Raw genomic sequence first — 22704 nt, 5'->3', positions numbered from 1 at the left:
GCTTTGTCACCATATCCAGACAGTAGGAAGATCATAGAGAGACAGACTGTCCAAATGCTTGACATCTCACACAGTTAAAGCACTAGTAAAAGAAGTGAGAAATCAAATCCCAGCACCAAAGGATGAAGAATTCACACTAGTAGTACATTGTTGAGTTTATCAGGACAAAACATGCTAACCATGAATACAGAATGTTTACTGCAATTATGATGTTAGCTATCTAAAATTTCAGGATACTGGAATCAATTAAGTTTCTTTTAAGTTCTGAGCAAAGAGAACAAAGCAACGATGGAGGAAAAAGCGGTTGAACAGAGGGATAAGCAATTTAGATAGGTACAACAGTCTGAACTTCTAGTATTCAGTTGAGGACACTCAAACATTGGAAATGAAAATCAAATTTATACTGGAAATTCAACAATAAGATACAAAAACAAGGTGCAGGTCAATTTACATCCAGATCTACATTAGCAGCAGATCAGTCATGGTGCACAAGTCTTACATGGAAATTTGCAATACTAAAAACTTCAAATCCATGCAGGACGAACTGAAAGGAGATAAGTTTGACTTTCCTATTATCTACTGAGAAAGTTTTGGGGAAGCGAAAGAGTAAACAACAATTACATTTTTTTTTTTTTTCTATCTTTTTTGGATTAAAATACCTTTTGATCTCTCTTAACTTTTTTTTCTATCAAGAGTTACAATTTAAACCTTCAACTTTAAAACCGTTGTCAATATGACCCCTCTGTTAAGATCCATCGATGAGATGTTAATTGTCCCAAAATGACATCGTTTTTCTTTTCTTTCTGGTCAAAATCCATGTAGTTTTGGGATATTTAACTGCTCACTTTTAACAGATTTTATTGGAAGGGCAACATTCAATCGATTTTAAAGTTGAAGTTCTAAATCACAACTTTTGATACTGGGGGACCAAAATGATATCAACCAAAAGCAAAAGAGACCAAAAGACTTCCCCTCTATATATTAAGAAAATAAAGTGGTAACAACAATCTCAGCTGCTTTATTTTTTAGCCACCAACTGCAGCCAAGAACTTCCTCTTGGTTAAGGGTTCTTCATGCAAAACCACCACATCTCCCAATTTCTCCAGCAGACACTCTAGCCGATCCACACCAAATCTCTGATATTCCAGTGGTTTCTTGTACCGTTGTTCATATATAGCCTCAAAGCAACCTAGAAAAATCCGACAAGAATAGCTGACTAGAATCTCTTGCAACTCATGCTTGAACTGCTCAAGACCATGATCATCAATTTCTTGACGAGCTGCTGTTCCCTGATTAGTATTTCCTTGGCTCCTGCTCACATCATTTTCTTCTATGACCACTCTCTCTTCATCTGAGAACTCATCTGAAGAGCCACCACCTGTAACAATATCCATACTCTCTTCCTGGGTCCCTTTTCCTTTCTTATCCTTCCTAGTCAAAATCAAAGGAGGTGCACTAGGGCCTGCCTTCCAATTTCGTAGATATACAAACTTCTTATGGCCTTTCCCCTCTACAAAAAGTGAGTCACTCATCTTCTTGAAAAGATTTACAAGCTTGAATGCCCCATACTCTGCTACATAAAGAGGCCGCCCAAAAAACTTCTGGTACTCGGCTGGAACTCGGATCAGAGGCAGGCATCCCCCTGAAAGTTCCAGCATTTTTACCAACTGGCCCTTCAGACCATTTAGGTCTCCAGGCTGTACCCACAAAGTAGATTCTATCTGATCACCGGAAGAAACAACACCTCCTGAAACTTCATTCAAACCAGAAGGAAGACTCAGTGACCTCAAAGTTGTAGGATAAAATGGCAACATTGAAGAATTACTGTTGTATTCAGTTAAAGATTGTGACACTATTGATAGATCCCTTGAATTGTAATAGTTTTGTGAGAACCCCCTATATACGATTGCTTCTTCTTCATTTTGGCCTTCGGGGTTCTCATTGATTTGGCATCCCATAAGAGACCCAGCAATGTCAGCTACTGCTCCACGAGGGGGCATTAAATACTTTGTTGGGGGTACAAAGCCTTCTCCACGAGCCACACTAGGCCAGTCCCAAACAAACTTACCAGCATTACAGAGGGCAGATGAAACGCCAACCCCAGAAGGGATAACAAGGATCACGGTATATCCACGTTGGCCAAGTATGTGAAGTGCAGGAGCGAAATCTACATCACCAGAGATTAACATGATGGAAGAAGGTGGAGGGTTGTCAAGGGCAAAGAGAAACATGTCAACCAAGATAGCCTTGTCAGCAGCATCCTTTCTCCCATTTGGAACATCTATTAGTTTGACACCAGTTCTCTGACAGCCCTCTCTGAGTCTCCTGGGAAAGGCATTAAAATCTCCATAGGCAGAAAACATCATAACAGCTCCTTTAATTACAGGGTGAACCCGCAAAGCCATTCTAATATTACCACCTACATCTTCAGGGCGGACATCACTTGGAACAGGGCAATTCTCAATGTCCCACAGGATAGCGACAGGACCATCTGAGGCACTTCGACTTTGATGGCTTAAAGAAGGTGGAAGCATGCTCATGTTTGAATCCGCCATATGTGTGGCCTTTTGTTCAGAGGATTCTGAAGACGCTATTGATGTTGATGCATTCAGATTAGCCATCATTGACCTATAAAATAAAATCAAAGGTTCCTGCACATCAGAAAATGTAATTAAACAACAGTCCTAGGCAGCACTAGTGCATGTCAAGGTAAAATGATGCTGGCCACCCCAAGATCTTAAATTTCATTGCTACTGAACCAGCAATGTCTAAACTGAATTCTACATGTTAACGTGGGCAAAATCTGGCAAAAAACCAAAACTGAAGGGTTATATGTTCTTGTTCATTTAATCCTAGATCCTCATCAAGCACACCAAGAGACTACTTCGTACCAGCTTACTTGGTTTTTTCTGAATGTTAGTTAAAATATGGTTGTACCTAGAAAAATTGTGGCTTAAAAAGTCATACATAAGCATATAAGCTAAAAAAATAAATGAAAAAGCTGATGGCAAACAGACTTCACCAACTCCACAGTATAGGGAAAATATATCCATTTGTATGGAAGAAGATTGAGAAATCAAGCATGTTATGATAGGCCTAGATTAGACGTCACAACCAACCCCATTCATCTCTGATAATCATAATTCTCATATGAAACAAAAGGCTTAAGCCTCATTCAAATAATTAATAGTTAAAGCTAAGACAATGATGGTCTGCATTGCAATATGCACATCACAGAATATGGTATGCTATTCAGGAAGGCAAAACTTTGTGACCTATGCCCATGAAAATTTTTACCAAAAAGGCTAACTTCTCAGGGATATCCACTTTGGTCAAAATGATGTAAATCATGCTACATTATAGCTCTAGAATGGTGCAGCCAGCAAAACATCAGCCTCACACTGAACCAAGATCTTGAACATTCCTTGCATTTGCATTACAAATTTAGAAAGTGAATGTTGAATATAAGAATTTTATGGCAATGTAACAGAAGAGAACATTTATTCATCATTACATTTATGTTTCTTCACCACAAATCATCTACTAACCTTACTACAAAATTTCCACGCAAAACAACCAGATAATTGGAATAAAGATGCTGAATAGCAGATGTTTTAGGTCAGAAAAGATTGAATTGGAATAAAGATGCTGAATAGCCGATGTTTTAGGTCAGAAAAGATTGAATTGGAATAAAGATGCTGAATAACCGATGCAGAAATTGCAAGCCATTAAAGTAAACAAATCCTATAGAGAGAAAGAAAGTTGACATGTTCAACCCAAATCTGCATTGACACACCAGTCCTAAGTACCTTGATGATGTAGAATCTTTAAGAATTCAGAACTACAATGGATTTCTTGATGAGTTCTTAACAGGTTCTTGAATAAGGATTGATATTTAAGAGTTTTAGGTTAGAAAAGATTGAATCTTGATGGCTGTTGGGGATGAAACAGGGCATAGAACTGAAAACAAGATAAATAAAACACTAGGCAAATACCTAGGCTTTCCCAAGCAATCACACTTAGGTAGAAGAAGGCTAGCACACCCTCAAAGCTTAAAATAAACTGCTTGAAATTTATTAGAATCAATGTCACTATGAATACAATAAAGCCTTTAAATAGGCTATTACTAAACCCTTTCCTAGAAGGGTTCTTAGAATGACTAGGATTAAATAACAAACAAAAAGGACTTAAATAACTTCTAAATCAAATAAGAAAAGGACTCAAAACATAAAATAAGACTCATGGCCTTTGGTACAGCCAAGGACAGCCCATTCCAGATTTCTGTAAATTACCAAATTGCCCTTATTCTAGTAGAGCTTAAATTAAAACTGATCCAGCAGCAAATAAGTAATAAAATTAGACTTGATTCAACTTTAAAATGACTAGGCAAGGTCCCAAGAGAGCTCTCCATCATCTAAAACTTCCCAAATTAAAGCTTGAGCACTAGAACCAGCTTTCCCTTGTCTCTTATATGGGCAAAGTTTGGCTTCAAACATGTTTGGATCACTAGGCTTCAACCCCCAATAGGAAGATGGTATGTGTCCCTGTCATGTGAAATGCACATGACAGGGACACATGTCAACTTCTTATAGGGGCGCCTAAGGCTCCAAACAAACGCTTTCCCTCTTATAGGTCTTTAAAGTGGACTTCCACTTATGCTCCCCATCATTCAATGATAGTGTTTGTTCAAAAACCCCCAAGTGTACATACCAATTAAACATAAACCCTAACGAAGTTGGAAGTTATGGAAGATGTGTTAATTCTAGACCCACCAAAACTGGTTGTTATAACTTATGAACCATATGGTGGCAACATGGTATCAAAAGAAAAAGGATTAGGCTGAACCCCATAGTTTGCATAACACTTAAGACTAGAGTCAGCAATGATTGAATCATAATTAGAAGGTTTCTAATATCCTGTTGTTTGCATTACGGGTCTAATTATAATAATAATTGCTTAGCCACTTCATTGATTAAACGAATTAAATTGATTTTACAAATAAAAGCATCCCCATTTATTAGAGAATATATTGGCGAGGAAAGACAAGTATAGCCAACGTAGCTAGAGCAAGGTTTTTCTATATGCAAAGCTGGGTTACACACCAAAAGTAGCATGTTATACAATGAAAGAGGCCTAAACCCAGCACTTGTCCACAGAAAAAGCATAAATCAGATTCCCAAGGTAAACAATGTTTTAATAGTATTGCCGTATTTCAGATTTTGCACTAACATGAAACTCACTACAAGCTTCAAAGAGCCTTGTGGCTCAACTGGTTGGCACCTCCCAATGTTTCCAATGGATACATCCAGAGTTCAAATCCCCCCTTCCCCAACTATCGAATTATCAGAAAAAACGAAACTACATGATTCTGCCACAGGTGGGCTAACTAGGCTAATACCCCAAAAAAAATTAAAAACAACTACAGGGTATTTCTGCAAAGCGGTTTCTAGGAAATGGGTTGGTCTTAGAAATTATCTTTATCAATACCATTTAATAGGTTTATGATTCATGAATACAATAAAATAAAATAAAAACCCTTCTCTTTTTTTTCCACTCCAAAGCATGACCTAACTTCCAGCTTTACTTCTTTTGATATAATAGTATAGCAGTATCAGATTAGAGAGACTTGTAAGTCTATTCGGTTAGAATCCAAAATCACCCAATTCCCAATTTAGCAATTTTGATTAGAATTAGAACTTCAAAAGAGAAATTAATACTATCAAAAAGAGATTAAAGGGTACCTCATATTAGTCCAGAGCTCCTCTTTAGCTTACCTTACAGTCCTCAGAAACAAAAGCACTTAGATCCTGAAGAACAATCAAAAGCCTAAGCGATCTATAATCAAAAGAGAGATCTAAACAACAAAAATAAATAAAATAGTGCGAGAGAGAGAGAGAGAGAGAGAGAGATGGCTGAGAAACAATAGAAGAACCTTTTGGTTTTGGTTATGGTTATGGTATGTGGGATTTTTTTCTCTAATAAAACTGGAATTTTAGGAACTGAACGATTTTACTAGATTAGGACTAAACAGTAGTGGAGCTCTCCGTATATTGGGCTTTAGAGTTGAAGCCCATAAAACATTATAAACGTGGCAACAGTACTCACACGCCCACACCGACTTTCAGTGTTAAACTAAAATTAAAAATACATTGCCCAAACCGACCACGAGAAAAGAGTAGGAAACATACCAACAGTGTAGATAAAGGCTTCTTCTAAATATATATATATATAAAGGCTGTGTTGTTTGATTGTTTCACATGAAAATAATTTTCGACCCTACAATATTTTTTGGTGAAAACATTTTTTGGGAGAATGAAAAAAATTTTCAAGTGTTTTATCGAGTTTTTGAAAATGTTTTAGAAAACATATTTCTACTACTTTAGTTTTTTCACATTTTCTCAGCTCCCATACATTTAAAAAAAATAAAAAATTACATTCTCGCCTAAAAAAATTCAATAAAATGGGTTTTAATTAGCTCAACTGGTAAAGTTTCTGATAGTTGAATAAGAGATTTAGGGTTCGATCCCCACCTACACCAAAAACTGATTAATGTCTTGGTCCGAAAAATAAAGAACTATCATCAAGAACGGACGTCATAAGTTGAAACTTTCTCAAAAAAAAAAAATCCAATAAAAAAAAAAAAAAATAACTAAAAAAAAAAAAAAAAAAAAGAGAGAAGTTAAGAGAGAGAAAGAGAGCACTTGACGAAGGTGCGAAAAACAGATTTATGAGGTTGGTGGTGGTCACAAACACATAGTTCGATTAGGGAGGGTGGTGGTGGTTGCAAAATAGAGGCGCCAGAGTGGGTTGCAAAACAAGAGCGAGGGGAGGAGAAGAGAGAGATAAGTGAGAGAAAGAGAGCTAAAGGGAGAATCTTACCTGATCAACATTGGTAGAGAGTTGAGACATGACGCCTCTAGGTGAGTGATGGCAATATGGAAGGGCAATGAAAATGAGGCAACATTGTAACTAGTGAGGGAGGTGATTATGTGGATTGCATGAAATCTAGGGGGTGGTTGTTTGGGTGGTCAATAGTAGTGGTTAGGTAGGTCACACTGGTCTAATTGGGCCATGGGTGGATCGCTATATTCGATTGGTCTGATGGTGGGCAATTGGGTGGCGGGTTTTGTTGCTAGAATGTGAAGGACTCTTGTGATGTAAAATTTTAGGAACGTAAAATTAAGGCATAAGATTAAGTTGACTAACATTCAATTAGAGACATATTTTATGAATGAAACAAAAGTGGCCTAATATGGAGAAAGTTACCTCCAAACCAATTTAGAGGAAAATTTATTCAATCCACACATGTACTTTCAATTACATGACTTATTAAATGAGCTATGTAATTTATTTAAATAATATACATGGAGTATGGATCATGAACAAAAGCCCAACCCAAGACTACGGCTTGCTCCCTAAAACCGACCCGGCCAATATCGACACTACACTGAGCATAACCCTAAGACCAAACATTACTGAATGCTACCGAGCATAGCCATGGACAAAAGATAATGCCTTGAGGCGATCTACCTGCCAAACATATCTCGACATCAAGTGCGAGTTCCAAGGATGTCATCTTAAGAACATGCAATGGGTCCTATCTAATTATGAATATAGAGCAGAGAGGGACCCACCTGCTTGGGGAAGGTTACCCCTCATGATGGTGAACCCACTAAATGGAAGCTATAAAAAGAGAAAGAAGTCAAACTTCTTTTAGCTCCATCAAAAACCTGTTACACCATTTCATGGGCCTCTATCATGGGATATACCCAACCCAAAATACAAGTAAATTGGGGGCCTTTGCCTAAGGTACACCATACCATTGGGTTCAGTTGCCACAGATAGTTTTATGACTTGTCATGTAATGAGTTGGAAAATTTCCTTTCGAACTAGTTTGAAAGAAAACTTTGTCCATATAATATATTTTTTAACCAGATCAAGTTACATCTATTAGTTTACCATTAAGTAATATTGCACAATCTAATAACTTTTACTAGACAAATATTTTGAATATCCCATTATTGACTTACATGTTCCCTATGTTCTTAATACATATGTTAAATTTTATGTTTATCTAACTATTCGATCTATAAACTCATCGGGCCAAGGATGGGTCGCAGTATTCAACTGGTTTAGTTGTGGGAAATTGGATGGGGGATTTTGTTGATAGTATGTAAAGGACTCTTTGGGTGTAAAATTTTAGGACCGTAAAATTAAGGTGTAAAAATATTTTATTCCAAAACAACTCCTATTTTAAGATCAACTTGAAAATATTATTAAGCTGACTAGCATTCAATTAGCAAATATTTTTTTTCAAATTTTTTATGAATGAAACAAAAGTGGCCTAATATGAGAAAAAAAAAAAAAGAAAAAAAAAAAAGAGAGTTACCTCCAAACCGGTTTAGAGGAAAATTCTTAAGTAGTTCTTCTATGTTGACACCGAACACATTTGCTAAAAACCATGTACGAATCATCAACAACCTCAACAATAAATCCCTTAACTACCATTGTAAATTTGGAGATGATGATTTAGGCCTTAGAACTCTTGAACCCAAAGGAGGGTGGGAATTCTCTTTTTGCCTCCAGTGGATAGCTTTGACACTTTTCTTGTGCTATTTTCGATTTAAGAACTTCAATGCTGTTTTTGATGTGTATTCAGCATATCTTGAAAAGGTGTGTGGTGGGGTCAATTATATTCTTCTTATATTATCCAAATTCGGCTCAAAATATAAAGAATTAATGATGCATGATTTGTAACAATAATTATGAATGTAATGAAAAGTTTACAAATCTAAAGAAATAAAAAGTTATGATTTGATGGAAAATTTATATGTATTTTTCAACCTAATTAAAATAGTAGGTGTCGTTGACATCAACATCCACTTGACCTCTTTTTTTATTATTAAAAAAATAATTTCATAAGATGAGATCTATAGACCTTTTTTTTTTCCTTCAAATAAAATTCATGTTTGTGGAAATTCAACTGACATCCAAGTTACATTCAGCAAAAGTAAGAATAATCGAGGGTTGATATAAATCCAAGGAAATACTTTAGCGCACCTTATTGTTTTTTTGATATATTTTTGTGCTTATGGGTCTATTATTATTATTATTATTATTATTATTGGGATTTGTGTGGCGTCATAAAGCCAACTTCTTTGACCTTGACCCCAAGCTCTGAGCAAATGATGCACATTTGATATTTTATATGAAAATTAAATATGCTGGTATGATTGCATGTAGTTAGTTCACGTAGTATATTTAAAGGTAATACATATCAGATATAAACTTGAAAGTTATGTGAAATATTAAAACATAGAAATGACTAAAAAAGTTATTTAATATTTCAAGGGAAAATTCTTAATTTCAAACAATGAAAATTGTAAATTTCATTTCATTTCATTTGTCTAATGAACACGAAATCAATTAATCCTGAAATATCCTAAAGTTCATAACGATCAAAATAATATGTTGGATGCAATGATTGGACCATCCGATCGAAAAATCAAGCTATACCACGAACTAATGATTAATATACACTCTGGTTATCTAGGACTAAAACCATGTAATTAAGATCAATTAATTTTGATTAGACCTTAATTGGATTAATTAAAATTAGTTACATGTCAAAATCCTATTGGTTTAAATTTTAGGACAAGGATGCAACTAAAAGTGTTGGATAAAATAAAATAATTATGATTTTTGAATTCCAATAAGTCTTGTAAGATAGATGATTAGTTTGAATTTAAAACTCCTAAATATCCTGGGTTTTAATCCAATCAAACCTTAAGTGGATGCATGTACTAGATAATTCCCTTGGATAGTTGTGTTAATTTTAAATAAATAGTAGATTATTTAATTTAAGAAAATTAATAAACATTTAAATTTAATAAATATCTGTTGGGAGTATCGATCTTACTTGAAATATGAAAAAAATAGGTCCAAAGTCGTATTTATTTCTTATATTATTCAAAAAACTGAGTAGGAATCAAACTGAATAAACATGAGTGTCTTAGTCAAAATGCTGATGGACACTTTAACTAGTGCATCAAGTGCCGATTGGCAGTCAAAAACCATCAAATGATTTTGTTGAGATGTAACTTAATCCAATCATTTTCAAATAAAAATACCAAATAATTTTAGCATTGAGGAGTTAGTAATTCACTCCAAATGGAGGAGGGATCCTCAATTTCCAAGCAAATTCAACATTTAAGTATGAGAGAGAGATTTCGAGTAAGACCTATAAGGTGATTTCTAATTTTATTTATTTATTTATTAATTATCAGTTGCTGTACTCTTCCCCCTTAAAAGCCAAGAAATTTTTAGCCTTATAATCTCTAAAGTTATCTGGAATTAATATCCAACCATCTCCATAAATCTTAAACATAAAATAGTCATCGCATAATTTATTAACTAAACTAGAAATAGTTTATTGTCAGGCATTTTTAATCAGTGCTAAGACATTTAACAAGCAAGTGCAATTATTGCTATACATTAAATACATATATTTATTAATATAAGAAAAGTTGATTATTGCAAATTATTTTTATGTTTAGTACAACAAATTTAATACAGTAATTAAATGGACAAACTTTGGCTACAATTTTATTTTATTATTATTATTTTTTTGAGAATGACTTTGGCTACAAACTTGATTGTAGCCAATAGTTATAACTCCTATTAAATAATTAACATAACTACATACTCTAAAATCTAATCTTTGGATTACATAGTGTTTATGATTTTAATATACATATCAAATTTTGTGTTAATTGGATATCATCTACTATTTGATCCATATAGTTATTTTTTATGTATAATTTTATACTACAAAAACTTGAAATTTAAACATTTGATTACTGACATAGTTATTGATTTTTTATTTTTTTTAGAAATTTTTGCAAACATAGAAAATATAAGAAGAAAATGTAATCCAATGGTAGATTTGTCAAAATTCACATTCAATAAAATAAAAAAATAAAAAATTAGTAGAATTGTAGCTATTAGTTACAACCAAGTTTACAGCAAAACTTTATCCAAACTAAATTTAAATTAATTATCACGTATCAAGACATTTTAAGGCAAGTATATTATATGCTAGAAATTTAATTATGTTTATTTATAAATGTAAGAGAAATAAATTTAGTGCAAATATTAAAAAAAATCATATTTACTGCAATAAATATTTTTTATTAATTTATTGCAAAAAATTTAATATCCAGATTTTGAAAATTTTACTATCAAATTCATTTAATGAGTCAAGAAATTTAATAATCAAGTACATTCATTGCTGGATATTTAATATACCATATTTATTAAGACTTAGGTTAATTATTGCCAAAAATGAAAAGTTTGAAAATTGGACTTACCTTTCCCGAGACTTATTAAAATTACATTGACCTCTCCAATATTTTTAATTATTCAAAGTCCTCCTTTATTTTTCAAAATGAACTACAATTACCTCTCCTATAACTTAACATTGTTAAATCCATTAAAAAAATTTAAAAAATAATTTGTACAATTTTTATATTGACACTTTTATCCCACTTTTCAAATGAAATTCCCATTTTCTAATCTATAAATAATGAATTAAAAAGAAAAAAGAGAAATTATTTTAAAAGATATTGAGTCTTTCCTATAATTTCTGAGAAATCTTATGTTTCTTCTTTGATGACCTATTGAGTCTTGCAACATTGAGTTCTTGATGTTTTTCATATTTTCCTTTGTTATTGAATTTGGATTAAAAGAAAATTTTCTTTTATCTTTTCCATGATTTTGAGAGAGAGAGAGAGATTTTCATTTAAAAAGGAAGGGCAAAATTGGAAATATACAAAAATTTTAAGGTTTTTTTAATTTTTTTTTAGTAAATATAATGTTCTCAGGCAATAGAGAAGTGTGTATAGTTCATTTTGAAAACCCATGGAGGTTTGTGTACAATTTCAAACAAGGGAGTGGTCAGTATAATTTCAATAAATCTTAGGGAAGTCAGTGCAATTTTCCTAACCTAATATTAAGGTGCAATTAACACATATAGTAGTCACATAAAATATGAATATGGTAACATGCTTTGAAAAATATCTTTTCTAATCACCATAAAAATGAAGCAAATGATAGTATTCCAGTTTTATTGTTCTGTCATTGTCATTCTCTTTGCTTTTGCCCTAAGTAGTTCTTTATCGTTGATACCAAAAATGCATGTACGAATCACAAACAACGTCAATAACAAATCATTTGACTATCATTGTAAATCTAGAGACGACGATTTAGGCAATAGAACTCTTCAACCCAAAGGACAGTGAGAATTCACTTTTGGCCTCGACTGGTTACATCCGACATTTTTCAACTGCTATTTTTCGTATGAGCACTTCACTGCTACTTTTGATGTCTTTTCAAAATTTCTTAAACAAGAGTGTGGTGGGAACAATTTTTTTTTTTGGACTGTACATTTAGAGCCTGTTTGGTTATAGTTTTCAAAAATTATTATTTAAAAAGATGTGAAAATTGTAGTTTTAAAAGTGTTGTTGAACAACGTGTTTTTAGTGTGAATAAAACAAAAAAATGTGTTTGGTATCATAGTTTAAACAATGTTTTTCAGTGTTCAAAAAATGTAAAATATGTGTTTGGTATGTATGTTTTGTTTGATAAAAAAAAGCTGACCCGTATTAAATAACAAATTTATAATCCCATTTTTATCCCTCCTTTATCCCATTTCTTTCCGTCTTTATCCTTTTCTCTTCAGTCTTTCCTCAGAGCAGAAACCCAAAAAGCAAACCCACGCCGTCCTCATCTCCATTGACGCCAAAGAAAATCCACCAAAAAGCCAAACCCAAGCTGTCCCCATCTCCACGAAAAAGCCAAACCCAAGCACTCTTGATGTTTGTGTTGATAGATATCTGGAGAATGACAACCATCCTCAGACGGGCAATAAACCCAAATGTTACATTTCTTTTCACCTGGCTTGGCACGTTTAGCATGATCCAAGCAAGCTTGACAGCAGTCAGCTGCACTTTCTTTATGGTGGGTGAGGCCCCATCTAACGGCTGCACCATCATAATCCGTATGAAGTTGAGCATGGCATTCCGTTGGTATTGGCCTGCCAGGTAAAATTTGATCCTCTGGAGAAGAAAGTATACCTTTGTCAATGATATTATAGATCTCCACCCGACAAAAAATGTGTACAATACACTTCTTAAATCTAGCATACAACGAAAACTGGTTTTTTTTGGTGTGAGATGAATTATTCGGGGCGTGAAGACTGATGGCGTGAAGACTGAAGAGATGAGAGTAGAGAGAAGAGGAGACAAACTTTAGAAAAAGCTGATCAGTGGGTCCGGGTGCAGTGAAAATTGAATTTCAATTTTATTACCATTGTGCCATCAGAAACGTAATTTCATTGTTTAAAATGTGGCCCGAGCATGTTTCAAAAAATATGTTTCAAACAGAGGTTTTTGAGCAACTATTTTCAAACAATCCTATTTTAAACACTATCACCAAACATATTGTTTCAAATTTTGGACACTAGTGTTCAGTGTTTAAACACTGAACACTATGTTTTCAGTCGACAAACCAAACAGCCTCTTATCATCCGAAGTTCGGTCAGAATTTAAAGTTGCATTATTGGAATAGTTAAATATGTATGAAGCTGATGAAAACTTTATGTATCAAAATAAATAAATAAGTGATGAGGGAAAATTTATATGGATTTTGCAACCTAGCTGAAATGGTAGTGTCATAAATATCAATATCCGCTTGAATTTTTTTATTATTATTAAATAAAATCCTTAAATGAGATGGGATCTATTGTTTTGTTTTTGTTTTTGTTTTTTTTTTCAAAACTCATGTTTGTAAAAATTCAACCGACATCTAAGTCACATTTAGAAAATCTTATTTTTTGTTAGTAAATATAATATTCTCAAGCAATATGGAGGTGAGTGTGTGGTTTATTTTAAAAATTTATGGAGGTTTGTGTACAATTTGAAACAAGGGAGTGGCCAATATAATTTCAATAAATCACGGGGGTCAGTGCAATTTTAAAGCATGTATATTATATGATAGAAAATTAATTATGTGTTTATTAATGTAAGAGAAATAAATTTAGTGCAATATTAAAAAAACCATATTCAATGCAATAATTTTTTTTGATTAATTTATTGCGAGTAATTTAATATCTAAATTTTGACAAATTTATTGTAAGATACATTTAATGAGTCAAGAAATTTAATAATCAAGAGAATTAGGAAATTTAATAATCAAGTACATTCAATGCTGGATATTTAATAAAAAGTATTTATTAAGATTAAGGTTATTGATTGCCAAAAATGAAAAGTGATAAAATTGCAGTTACATTTCTTGAGCCTTATTCAAATTACATTGATGTCTCCCGTATTTCTAATTATACAAAGACCTCATTTGTTTTCAGAATAAACTACAATCACCTCTCCTGTAACTTGACACTATTAAATCCATGAAATGAATTTTAAAAGTAGTTTATAAAATGTTTATATTTCCAATTTTCACCCTTCAAATGAAATTCTCATTTTCTAATCTATAACTAATGGATTAAAAGGAAAAAGAGAAATTATTTTAAAGAAATTTGAGTCTTCCCTATAATTTCAAAGAAATCTTATGCTGCTTTGATGACCTATTTTGAGTCTTGTAACATTGAGTTCTTGGCCTTTTTCATATGTTTTTTTTAGTTATTGAATTTGGATTTTAAGAAATTTGTCTTTTCTTTTTTCCATGATTTTAAGAGAGAGAGAGAGAGAGAGAGAGAGAGAGAGAGATTTATTTGAAAATGAAGGGCAAAAGTGGAATTATAAAAACTTTTAACGTATTTTTTTTTTTAATTTTTTGTTAGTAAATATAATGTTCCCAAGCAATATGGAGGTGAGTGTAGTTTATTTTGAAAATATATGGAGGTTTGTGAACAATTTGAAACAAGGGATTGGTCAATGTAATTTTTATAAATCATGGGGGGTCAATGCAATTTTAAGGCATGTATAGTATATGCTAGAAAATTAATTATGTGTATTTATTAATGTAAGAGAAATAAATTTAGTGCAAATATTAAAAACATCATATTTAATGCAATTATTTTTTTGATCAATTTATTGCAAGTAATTTAATAATTTATTGCAAGTAATTTAATATCTAGATTTTGAAAATTTTATTTTAAGGTACATTTAATGAGGTTTGAAATTTAAAAAAAAAAAAAAAAAGAAAAAAAGAAAGAAAGAAGAAGATGTATTTAATGAGTCAAGAAATTTAATAATCAGGTACATTCAATGCTGGATATTTAATAAACCTTATTAATTTGTTAAGATTAAGGTTAATGATTGCCAAAAATGAAAAGTGAGAAGATTACAATTACCTTCTTGAGACTAAATAAAATTACATTGATGTCTCCTGTATTTTTTATTTTACAAAGACCTCCTTTGTTTTTCAAAATAAACTACAATCACATCTTCTATAACTTAACACGATTAAATCCATGAAATGAATTTTAAAAATAATTTATAAGATATTTATATTTCCAGATTTATTCTACTCTTTAAATGGAATTTCCATTTTCTAATCTGTAACTGATGGGTTAAAAGGAAAAATGGAAATTATTTTAAAAGAAGGGAAATGCTAACGAATGCCCTTAAAGTAATGGTTAACCATCCATTTAAAGAAAGTTTTATGGGAAAAGAAAAAAAAAGAAAAGTAAAGGAATTGATGTTTTGACAGCTTTTCTCATTTCCCATAAAAGTGGTGTTAAAACTTTCTTAAAATGGATCATTAATCATTGCCGTAAGGGCACTCGTAGGGATGGACCCACAATTTTAAACTAGCAGGAGCCGGAGTATAAAGAAAGAAAAAATTCCAAATAAGCATCCATATAGTATTAAAAATTTATAAATACTCAAAATTGTCATTTCTAAATACATTACAAAGGTAATTTTGTCGCTGCCCTTTTTGATGGTTTAGACTGTGCTGGGATCGGGGTTGTGTTTTGGGACTTTTTAGGGAACGTTATTGCTGCTTTAAGTCAATGAATTGGCTACACACCTTTGATTGAACTAGATGAAGCTATGGCAGCAAGGAGGGCCATGGTTTTGGCTAAAGAATTAAGTCTGTTTGATGTCATTATAGAAGGGGATTGTCTTCGGGTTGTTCAAGCTTTGGAGAATTCTGGTTTGTACAAGACTTTGTTTGGCCAAGTTGTTGAGGAAACTAAACGGCTAGGGTGTACATTGCGGCATTGTCATTTTCAACACATCCATCGAGAGGGGAATAGGTTGGCTTATGGCCTAGCAAGAAGAGCAGTTTTATTTACTAACACTAATGTATGGGTAGAAGAACTACTTGGTGACTTCGAGGATGTATTATAGTCTGATTTTGTTTAATTCTTTAATAAAATTTTGCTTACCTTTTTCTCCAAAAAAAAAAAAAAAAAAAAAAAGATGCAATCATTTACCAACAAAAGACAAAAACAAAACAAAATAATTTTTTTTTTTTTTTAATACTAGGCCGACTATTTTTTTTTTTTTTTTTTTTAAGTTAAAACATTCACAGTGGCAGTGCTAAAAATTTTAGCTTTTAACAACTCAAAAGCTACTTTATCTATCTTACTATCTCACTTTACAATACATCAAATATCAAATGTTCTATTTTTTTATCACTTCATTTAAAATAATATAAACAACTCATTAAAATAATAAAGGAAGCGAGATAATTTGAGTTTTTTTAATTGAAAGAAGAGATATAATCTTAATACAATATTGTATATTATTTTTAACAACTTGTTACAGTCAACTGGTATTTATACTAGTTTACTGGAGTTGCAAAAAAAATTAGTTTTGGCTTCTCCAAAAACATATGATTTTTTGGTTCTTTGATTGTAAAATAGTTTTTTTTTTTTTTTTTTGCTAAAATACAATCACCATTGTAAATGTTTTTATTATTTTTGTTTAAATTTTTGGGTTGGACAGTTACTATTTGGGTGAAGCTAGTTAATTAGGCTTATTGAGGAGAATGAGCCAGCTACAAAAATAAAAATATTATAACTAAAAAAAAAAAATTGGACCCAAAGGGGGCCCAAGCCCCCACCTTGGTCCGTCCTTAACCGTTCCTTAGCATGACCCTTAAAAGAAATTTAATTCTTCCCAATAATTTCTGAGAAATCTTATGTTTCTTTGATGACCTATTTTGAATCTTGCAACGTTGAGTTTTTGGCTTTTTTCATATTTTTCTTAGTTATTGAATTTGGATCAAAAGAAATTTGTCTTTTCTTTTTTTCATGATTTAGAGAGAGAGATAGAGGTTTTCATTTTAAAATGATGGGCAAAAGTAGAAATATAAAAAACTTTTAACGTATTTTTTATTTTTTGTTAATAATTAAATATAATGTCCTCAAGAAATATGGAGGTGAGTGTAGTTTATTTTGAAAATTTATGGAGGTTTGTAAACAATTTGAAACGAGGGAGTGGTCAATATAATTTCAATAAATCACGAGAGCGTCAGCACAATTTTCCTAATGTAGAATTAAGGTGCATTTAACACATATAGAATATGCTTTGAATATGTACAACTAAGCAACCTCTTGCTATAAAACTAGATGAGGAATGCATTTCAAGTGTAACTAAATATCTTTTTGAAGCACCATAAAAATGAAGCAAATGACAGTATTCCAGTTTTATTGTTTTGTCCTTCTCCTTTTCTCTGCTTTTGCCCAAGGTAGTTCTTTATCAATTATACCAGACATAAAAGATCATGTACGGATCACCAACAACTTCATTAACAAATCCTTTGGCTACCAGTGTAAATCTAGAGATAATGTTATAGGTCCGAGAACTCTTCAACCCAAAGGACAGTGGGAATTCAGTTTTGGCCCCGACTGGTTTCATCAGACATATTTCAACTGTCATTTTTGGTATGAGCACTTCACTTCTACTTTTGATGTCTATTCAAGTTATCTTAAACAAGAGGTTAATGGGAAAAATTTTTTTTGGACTGTACAAGATGATGGATTCTATTTATATCATCCAATGTTGGGTAAGAATTTAAAGTTGCATGTTTGGACTAGTATCTATGTATGAAGGTGATGAAAAGTTTACATAACAAAATAAATAAAAAAGTGATGAAGGAAAATTTATATGGATTTTGCAACCTAGCTGAAATAGTAGTGTCGCAAATTTCAATATCTGCTTGACTTTTTTTTATTATTATTATTAAATAAAATCCTTACATGAGACGGGATCTATTGATTTTTTTTTTTTTTTTCAAAATTTATGTTTGTAAAATTTCAACTGATACCTAAGTCACATTCAGAAAATCTAAGAACAATCAAAGGTCAATCCTTACTTTAGCGCTAGCTCCTCATTGTTGATGATTCCTTTTTGTGCTTTATTTATTTATTTATTTATTGATAAAAATTGAGACTTCCATTCAAACGAGGATAAAACAGTACATCATACGCTAAAACACGCTCATTACATGGAGATTCCTCTATCCAAGTGACAAAATTGGAAATGTTTCTAGCATATACTGCACTAGACCATGAGCTGCCTTATTGGAGCGCCTGGAACATAAGAAAACTGTACCTTTCAAAATGATTAGAGATGCTGGAGAGAATCGGAGATAATATTGGATATACTGGTAGGCGGAACAATTAAACCATTAAGGGATTGAATTATCATCTGCGAATCACTCTCAAAGAGAACTGCAGGGAAACTTGTGTCTCTGGCAAACTGGACCGCTTCCGCCATAGCCTTCGCCTCTGTTTCTAGTGGACCCAACGGAGCCCCATCAAACTTGCTCATTGCAGCAGCTACGTTGCCCCTGTGATCCTGGACCACAATACCCAACCCAACAGCTTTTAGATTAGAGAAGACTGCGCCATCAACATTAACTTTACGCCAAGGAGGTTTAGGTGGAATCCAACAGTGCTCAATAGAAGACCGTGACTGGGGTGGGAGAAAATTCGCTATCTGGAACTCCTTAGGGTAAGTTTGAGGCCATTGAAAAATCTGCAATGCTAACTTACGGTCACCTCCCACTCTAGCTTGATTTCTAGAGGTCCAAAGGCACAAGCAAGCGCGGCAAACAAAGTCAGCTTCTCTGCATCCAGAAGATTGACATTTCTCAGAATCCATAACAGGTCCAAGAAGGATCTGATATGAGATTGTTTAACATCAACAGTCAAGCCCGATGCTTCCCATACCTCCTGTGCTTTGAGACAAAGCCAAAATAAGATACTAGAATCCTCCACCTCCAACCCACAAGGATTCGATGTGACATTTTTGTGCTTTATTGATCTATTATCACACTTATTATTATAATAAAATATATATTAAGAAGAGGAATGGATCCAGAATTTTAAGCTAGTGGGGCCTGAAATATAAAGAAAAAAAAACTTCAAATAGACATTTATATAGTATTAAAAAATTATAAATACTCAAAATTGTTATTTTTAAATACATTAAAATGTAATCATTTACGAACAAAGACAAAAACAAAAACAAAATAATGTTTTTTTTAATATTAGGCTAGCTAGGATTTTTTTTTTTGGGAAGTTAGATCATTCATAGTGGTGGTGTTAAAAATTTTAGCTTTTAGCACCTCAAAAAGTTATTTTATCTATTTCACCACCTCACTTTACAATAAACCCAATATCAAATGTTTTTTTTTTTTAATCACTTCATTTAAAATAATATAAACAACTCATTAAAATTATAACGAAAGCAAGAGAATTTCAGTTTTTTAATTAAAGGAAGAGATATAATCTTAATAAAATATTTTATTTTATTTTTAAAAACTTGCTACAGTCGACTAATATTTATACCAGTTTACTGTAGTTGCAAAAAATTTAGCTTTAGTTTCTCCAATAACACATGATTTTTTGGTTCTTCGTTGGTAAAATAGTTTTCTTTTTACTAAAATTCAATCACCATTGTGAATGTTTTTATTGTTTTTGTTAAGTTTTTGGATTGGATAATTGCTATTTGGATAAAGCTAGTTAGACTTATTGAGGAAAATGAGGGCCTAAGGTCTTGGAAGGAGCCCAAATACAAAAATTAATATATGATAACTAAAAATTAAATATAAAATTGGACTTGGGGGGGCCTAGGCCCCACCTAGGTCCATCCTTGTTTAAGAAGGTATGTAGTGATTATTATATATGGAAAAAAAGGTAAAGTTAGTATTGAGCTTATGTAAAAATGGTATTGTACCAATTAAAACTTAAAATCTTAAAAAACTGTTAAAAAAATGGTTGAGTATTTCTCATTTCATAAACCTAGCTAAGCCAAGCACACTTGATGTTGGGCATTTTAGGGGGAAATCAATGGAAAAATGAGTTATTGAAGTAGGCCTAGAGGCCTGAATCAATCTTTTTCCTTAGGATAATATTTGACTCCACTCGAATGAGTTTGCTAACAGATTCCAAGAAAATTGCCTACAAGATACAATTAAAGCTTGATTCAACAAGTAGCAATACTGAAAAATCCTTTGAATACCTCTCTAATGGCCTGCAAAATCTGTAAAAGTTTAATAAGCCTTCAAAATCTATAAATAACTGAATGTGGATGACTATTTGTATCAATGAAGAGTTGCCTTTGAAAATGCACACTTGAAAGGTTACTTTTGGGGATACAAACCCCCTAAAATGGTAAACTAATTGTTACTATTCACTAGGAACTCAAAATGTTCTTTTTCCCTCATTTTTCTACAATTTTCTATAGAAAAATACATTTTGCAATTGCCTTACTAGAGCAAGAATGACCTTGCATTAGGGCTGTAAACGAGCCAAGCTTTGTTGAGTAGTGCATGTTCAAGCTTGGCTCGTCAAGAAAAGTAAAAAACTCAAACTTGGCTTGAGCTCGTGACAAGCCTAAAAATAGTGTTTGAACTTGAGCACATGAGAAAGCTAAAAAGCTTGAGTTTGGCTTGGCTTGGCTTGATTAATTAGTCAAGCCAAACTCAAGCTTAATATCAAGCTCAAACTCAAGCTTAAGTCAAGCTTTTGAGCTTGAGATCTAAAAAAATAACGTTGTCAAATGCTTAAATCTCTAATATTAAGAAAAAAGAAAATAATATACTCATTTTATCATGCATCTAGTCCTACTTATGATTGGCCATTATTCAAATTAAAATTTTACATAATTAAATCCATTCATTCATTAGTCCTTGTCTATAGCTTCAGCAAATATTCAAAATACAATTTTTTTCATTCACGTTAGATGGTGAAGAACTAGAAAAATACTTGTTTGTAACTATTATGAATGAGAAAATACTAACATGTTTCGTAACTTTACTTTAGATGATTGATGGTGAAAGATCATATGTGGTCCACTTAATTAACAAATTTCTTTTTAAATGCAACTATAATCTAAAGTGGTTCTTGGTCAGCTTAGAGGGAAGGACAAAATTAAGGTAATGGGTAGTGGTCCCATGTTGGCCATGTCATTACTAAGATATGTGTAATGAGTATATTTAGCTAACACATATAAACTTATAAATAAGTCTATGCTTGAATTTTTTTGTATCAAGCCTAATAGCTCACAAGCTTGTTCATGAACAAATTTTTCTACTTGGGCTCGGCTTGTTTATTAAACAAACCTAAAACTAAGGCTCAAACTTGGCTTATTTATGAACAAACAAACATGAATGAGCTTTTTATTGAGCCGAGCCCAAGTTGTTTATGATCTGCTTAGTTCATTTATAGCCAGGGGGAGAGGAGAGAAAGAAAAAAAAACAAAAATAGTAGTAGCGAGAATAGTGTCTTGTTGGTTGTAGCACGTTCAAATTGGATGTTAAATTTTTTTTGATAGTTTGTTGAGACTAATGCATGGCTTTTGTGGGATTTTAGCTACATTTTTACCTTAGACTAGTAGTTTGTTGAGACCAATGTGTTGGTTAAGATAGATTGACCTCGGTTAATTAATTTAATTAGGTCAAATTACATGCAAATTGTGGAGGCACTAACAAATCACCAAATAAATTAAATGCAACAAAAATTAAATTGATATGGTGATTTGTTGACAAATAGGGAAAACCGTTCACAAGGCAAAAATCCCATCGGGTGAATTTATGGTCACCGCCTCCAAGAATCCACTAATCAATAATCAAGCGGTTACAAGTATGAGGAATCTTACCACAACCCTAGCCTATCCCAAAATACCAACCTATAGTTGAACATTCGCTTCAATACCCAATTGAACTTGATATTGTAGTAGCGTTTTTTCCTTTTTTGCACAAATCTCCAATTTGGGACTAACTCCTTTGCATGGATCCCAGTACGTGACTAACTCCAACAACTTGAATGATTATTGTTGCCAGCAAATTTCTTCACTTCATAAACAATGAAGGTTAGGAAGCACTTGGTTACAAAACTTTAAGGCGTACAAATGCAGTAGTTTCACACAGAGTATATGAGTTCTAGGTCTTTGTTTCCATACCTAATGACTTTTAAAATAAGCTTTATATATGATTAGATTTGTGAGAAAAGAAACCCTAATAAAAAAAGTTATCATGGGTCGAATTCCAGATCTGGAAATTCTGAAATCATAGATCTCAATAGATCAAGCTTGTGTCGAACTTCTCCATTAAACTTTGAAACTAGCATTTGTCTAGCTTCTGTTGAGACTTAATGAGACATATTTTCTTCACTTATTTCTCGAATCAATCTTTATGTCTTTAACAATACCACTTGATATGTTTGAA

General features: G+C 32.5%; 1 protein-coding gene across 4 annotated transcripts; it reads right to left on the bottom strand.

Annotated features, from left to right (window-relative positions):
* Positions 1 to 379: 379 nt before the first annotated feature.
* Positions 380 to 6014, bottom strand: LOC115968297. 4 transcript variants are annotated; one of them, XM_031087650.1, is made up of 3 exons: positions 5933 to 6014; positions 5742 to 5807; positions 380 to 2651 (listed from the first exon to the last, which is right to left on the bottom strand). In XM_031087650.1, the coding sequence occupies exon 3, from the start codon at positions 2622 to 2624 to the stop codon at positions 1026 to 1028; it is 1599 nt and encodes a 532-aa protein (XP_030943510.1). In that variant the 5' UTR covers positions 2625 to 2651; positions 5742 to 5807; positions 5933 to 6014; the 3' UTR covers positions 380 to 1025. The 4 variants fall into 4 exon arrangements, with proteins under 4 accessions (XP_030943510.1, XP_030943507.1, XP_030943508.1 ...); XM_031087647.1 differs by having other exon boundaries at positions 380 to 2628; positions 5933 to 5951; XM_031087648.1 differs by lacking the exon at positions 5933 to 6014 and having other exon boundaries at positions 5775 to 5926.
* Between the last annotated feature and the right edge of the window lie 16690 nt (positions 6015 to 22704).

The sequence above is a fragment of the Quercus lobata genome, chromosome 11 (assembly GCF_001633185.2).
Source record: "Quercus lobata isolate SW786 chromosome 11, ValleyOak3.0 Primary Assembly, whole genome shotgun sequence".
Classification (NCBI taxonomy): domain Eukaryota; kingdom Viridiplantae; phylum Streptophyta; class Magnoliopsida; order Fagales; family Fagaceae; genus Quercus; species Quercus lobata.
The sequence above is the reverse complement of the archived record's forward strand: the minus strand, read 5'-3'. Positions and strand labels throughout refer to the sequence as shown.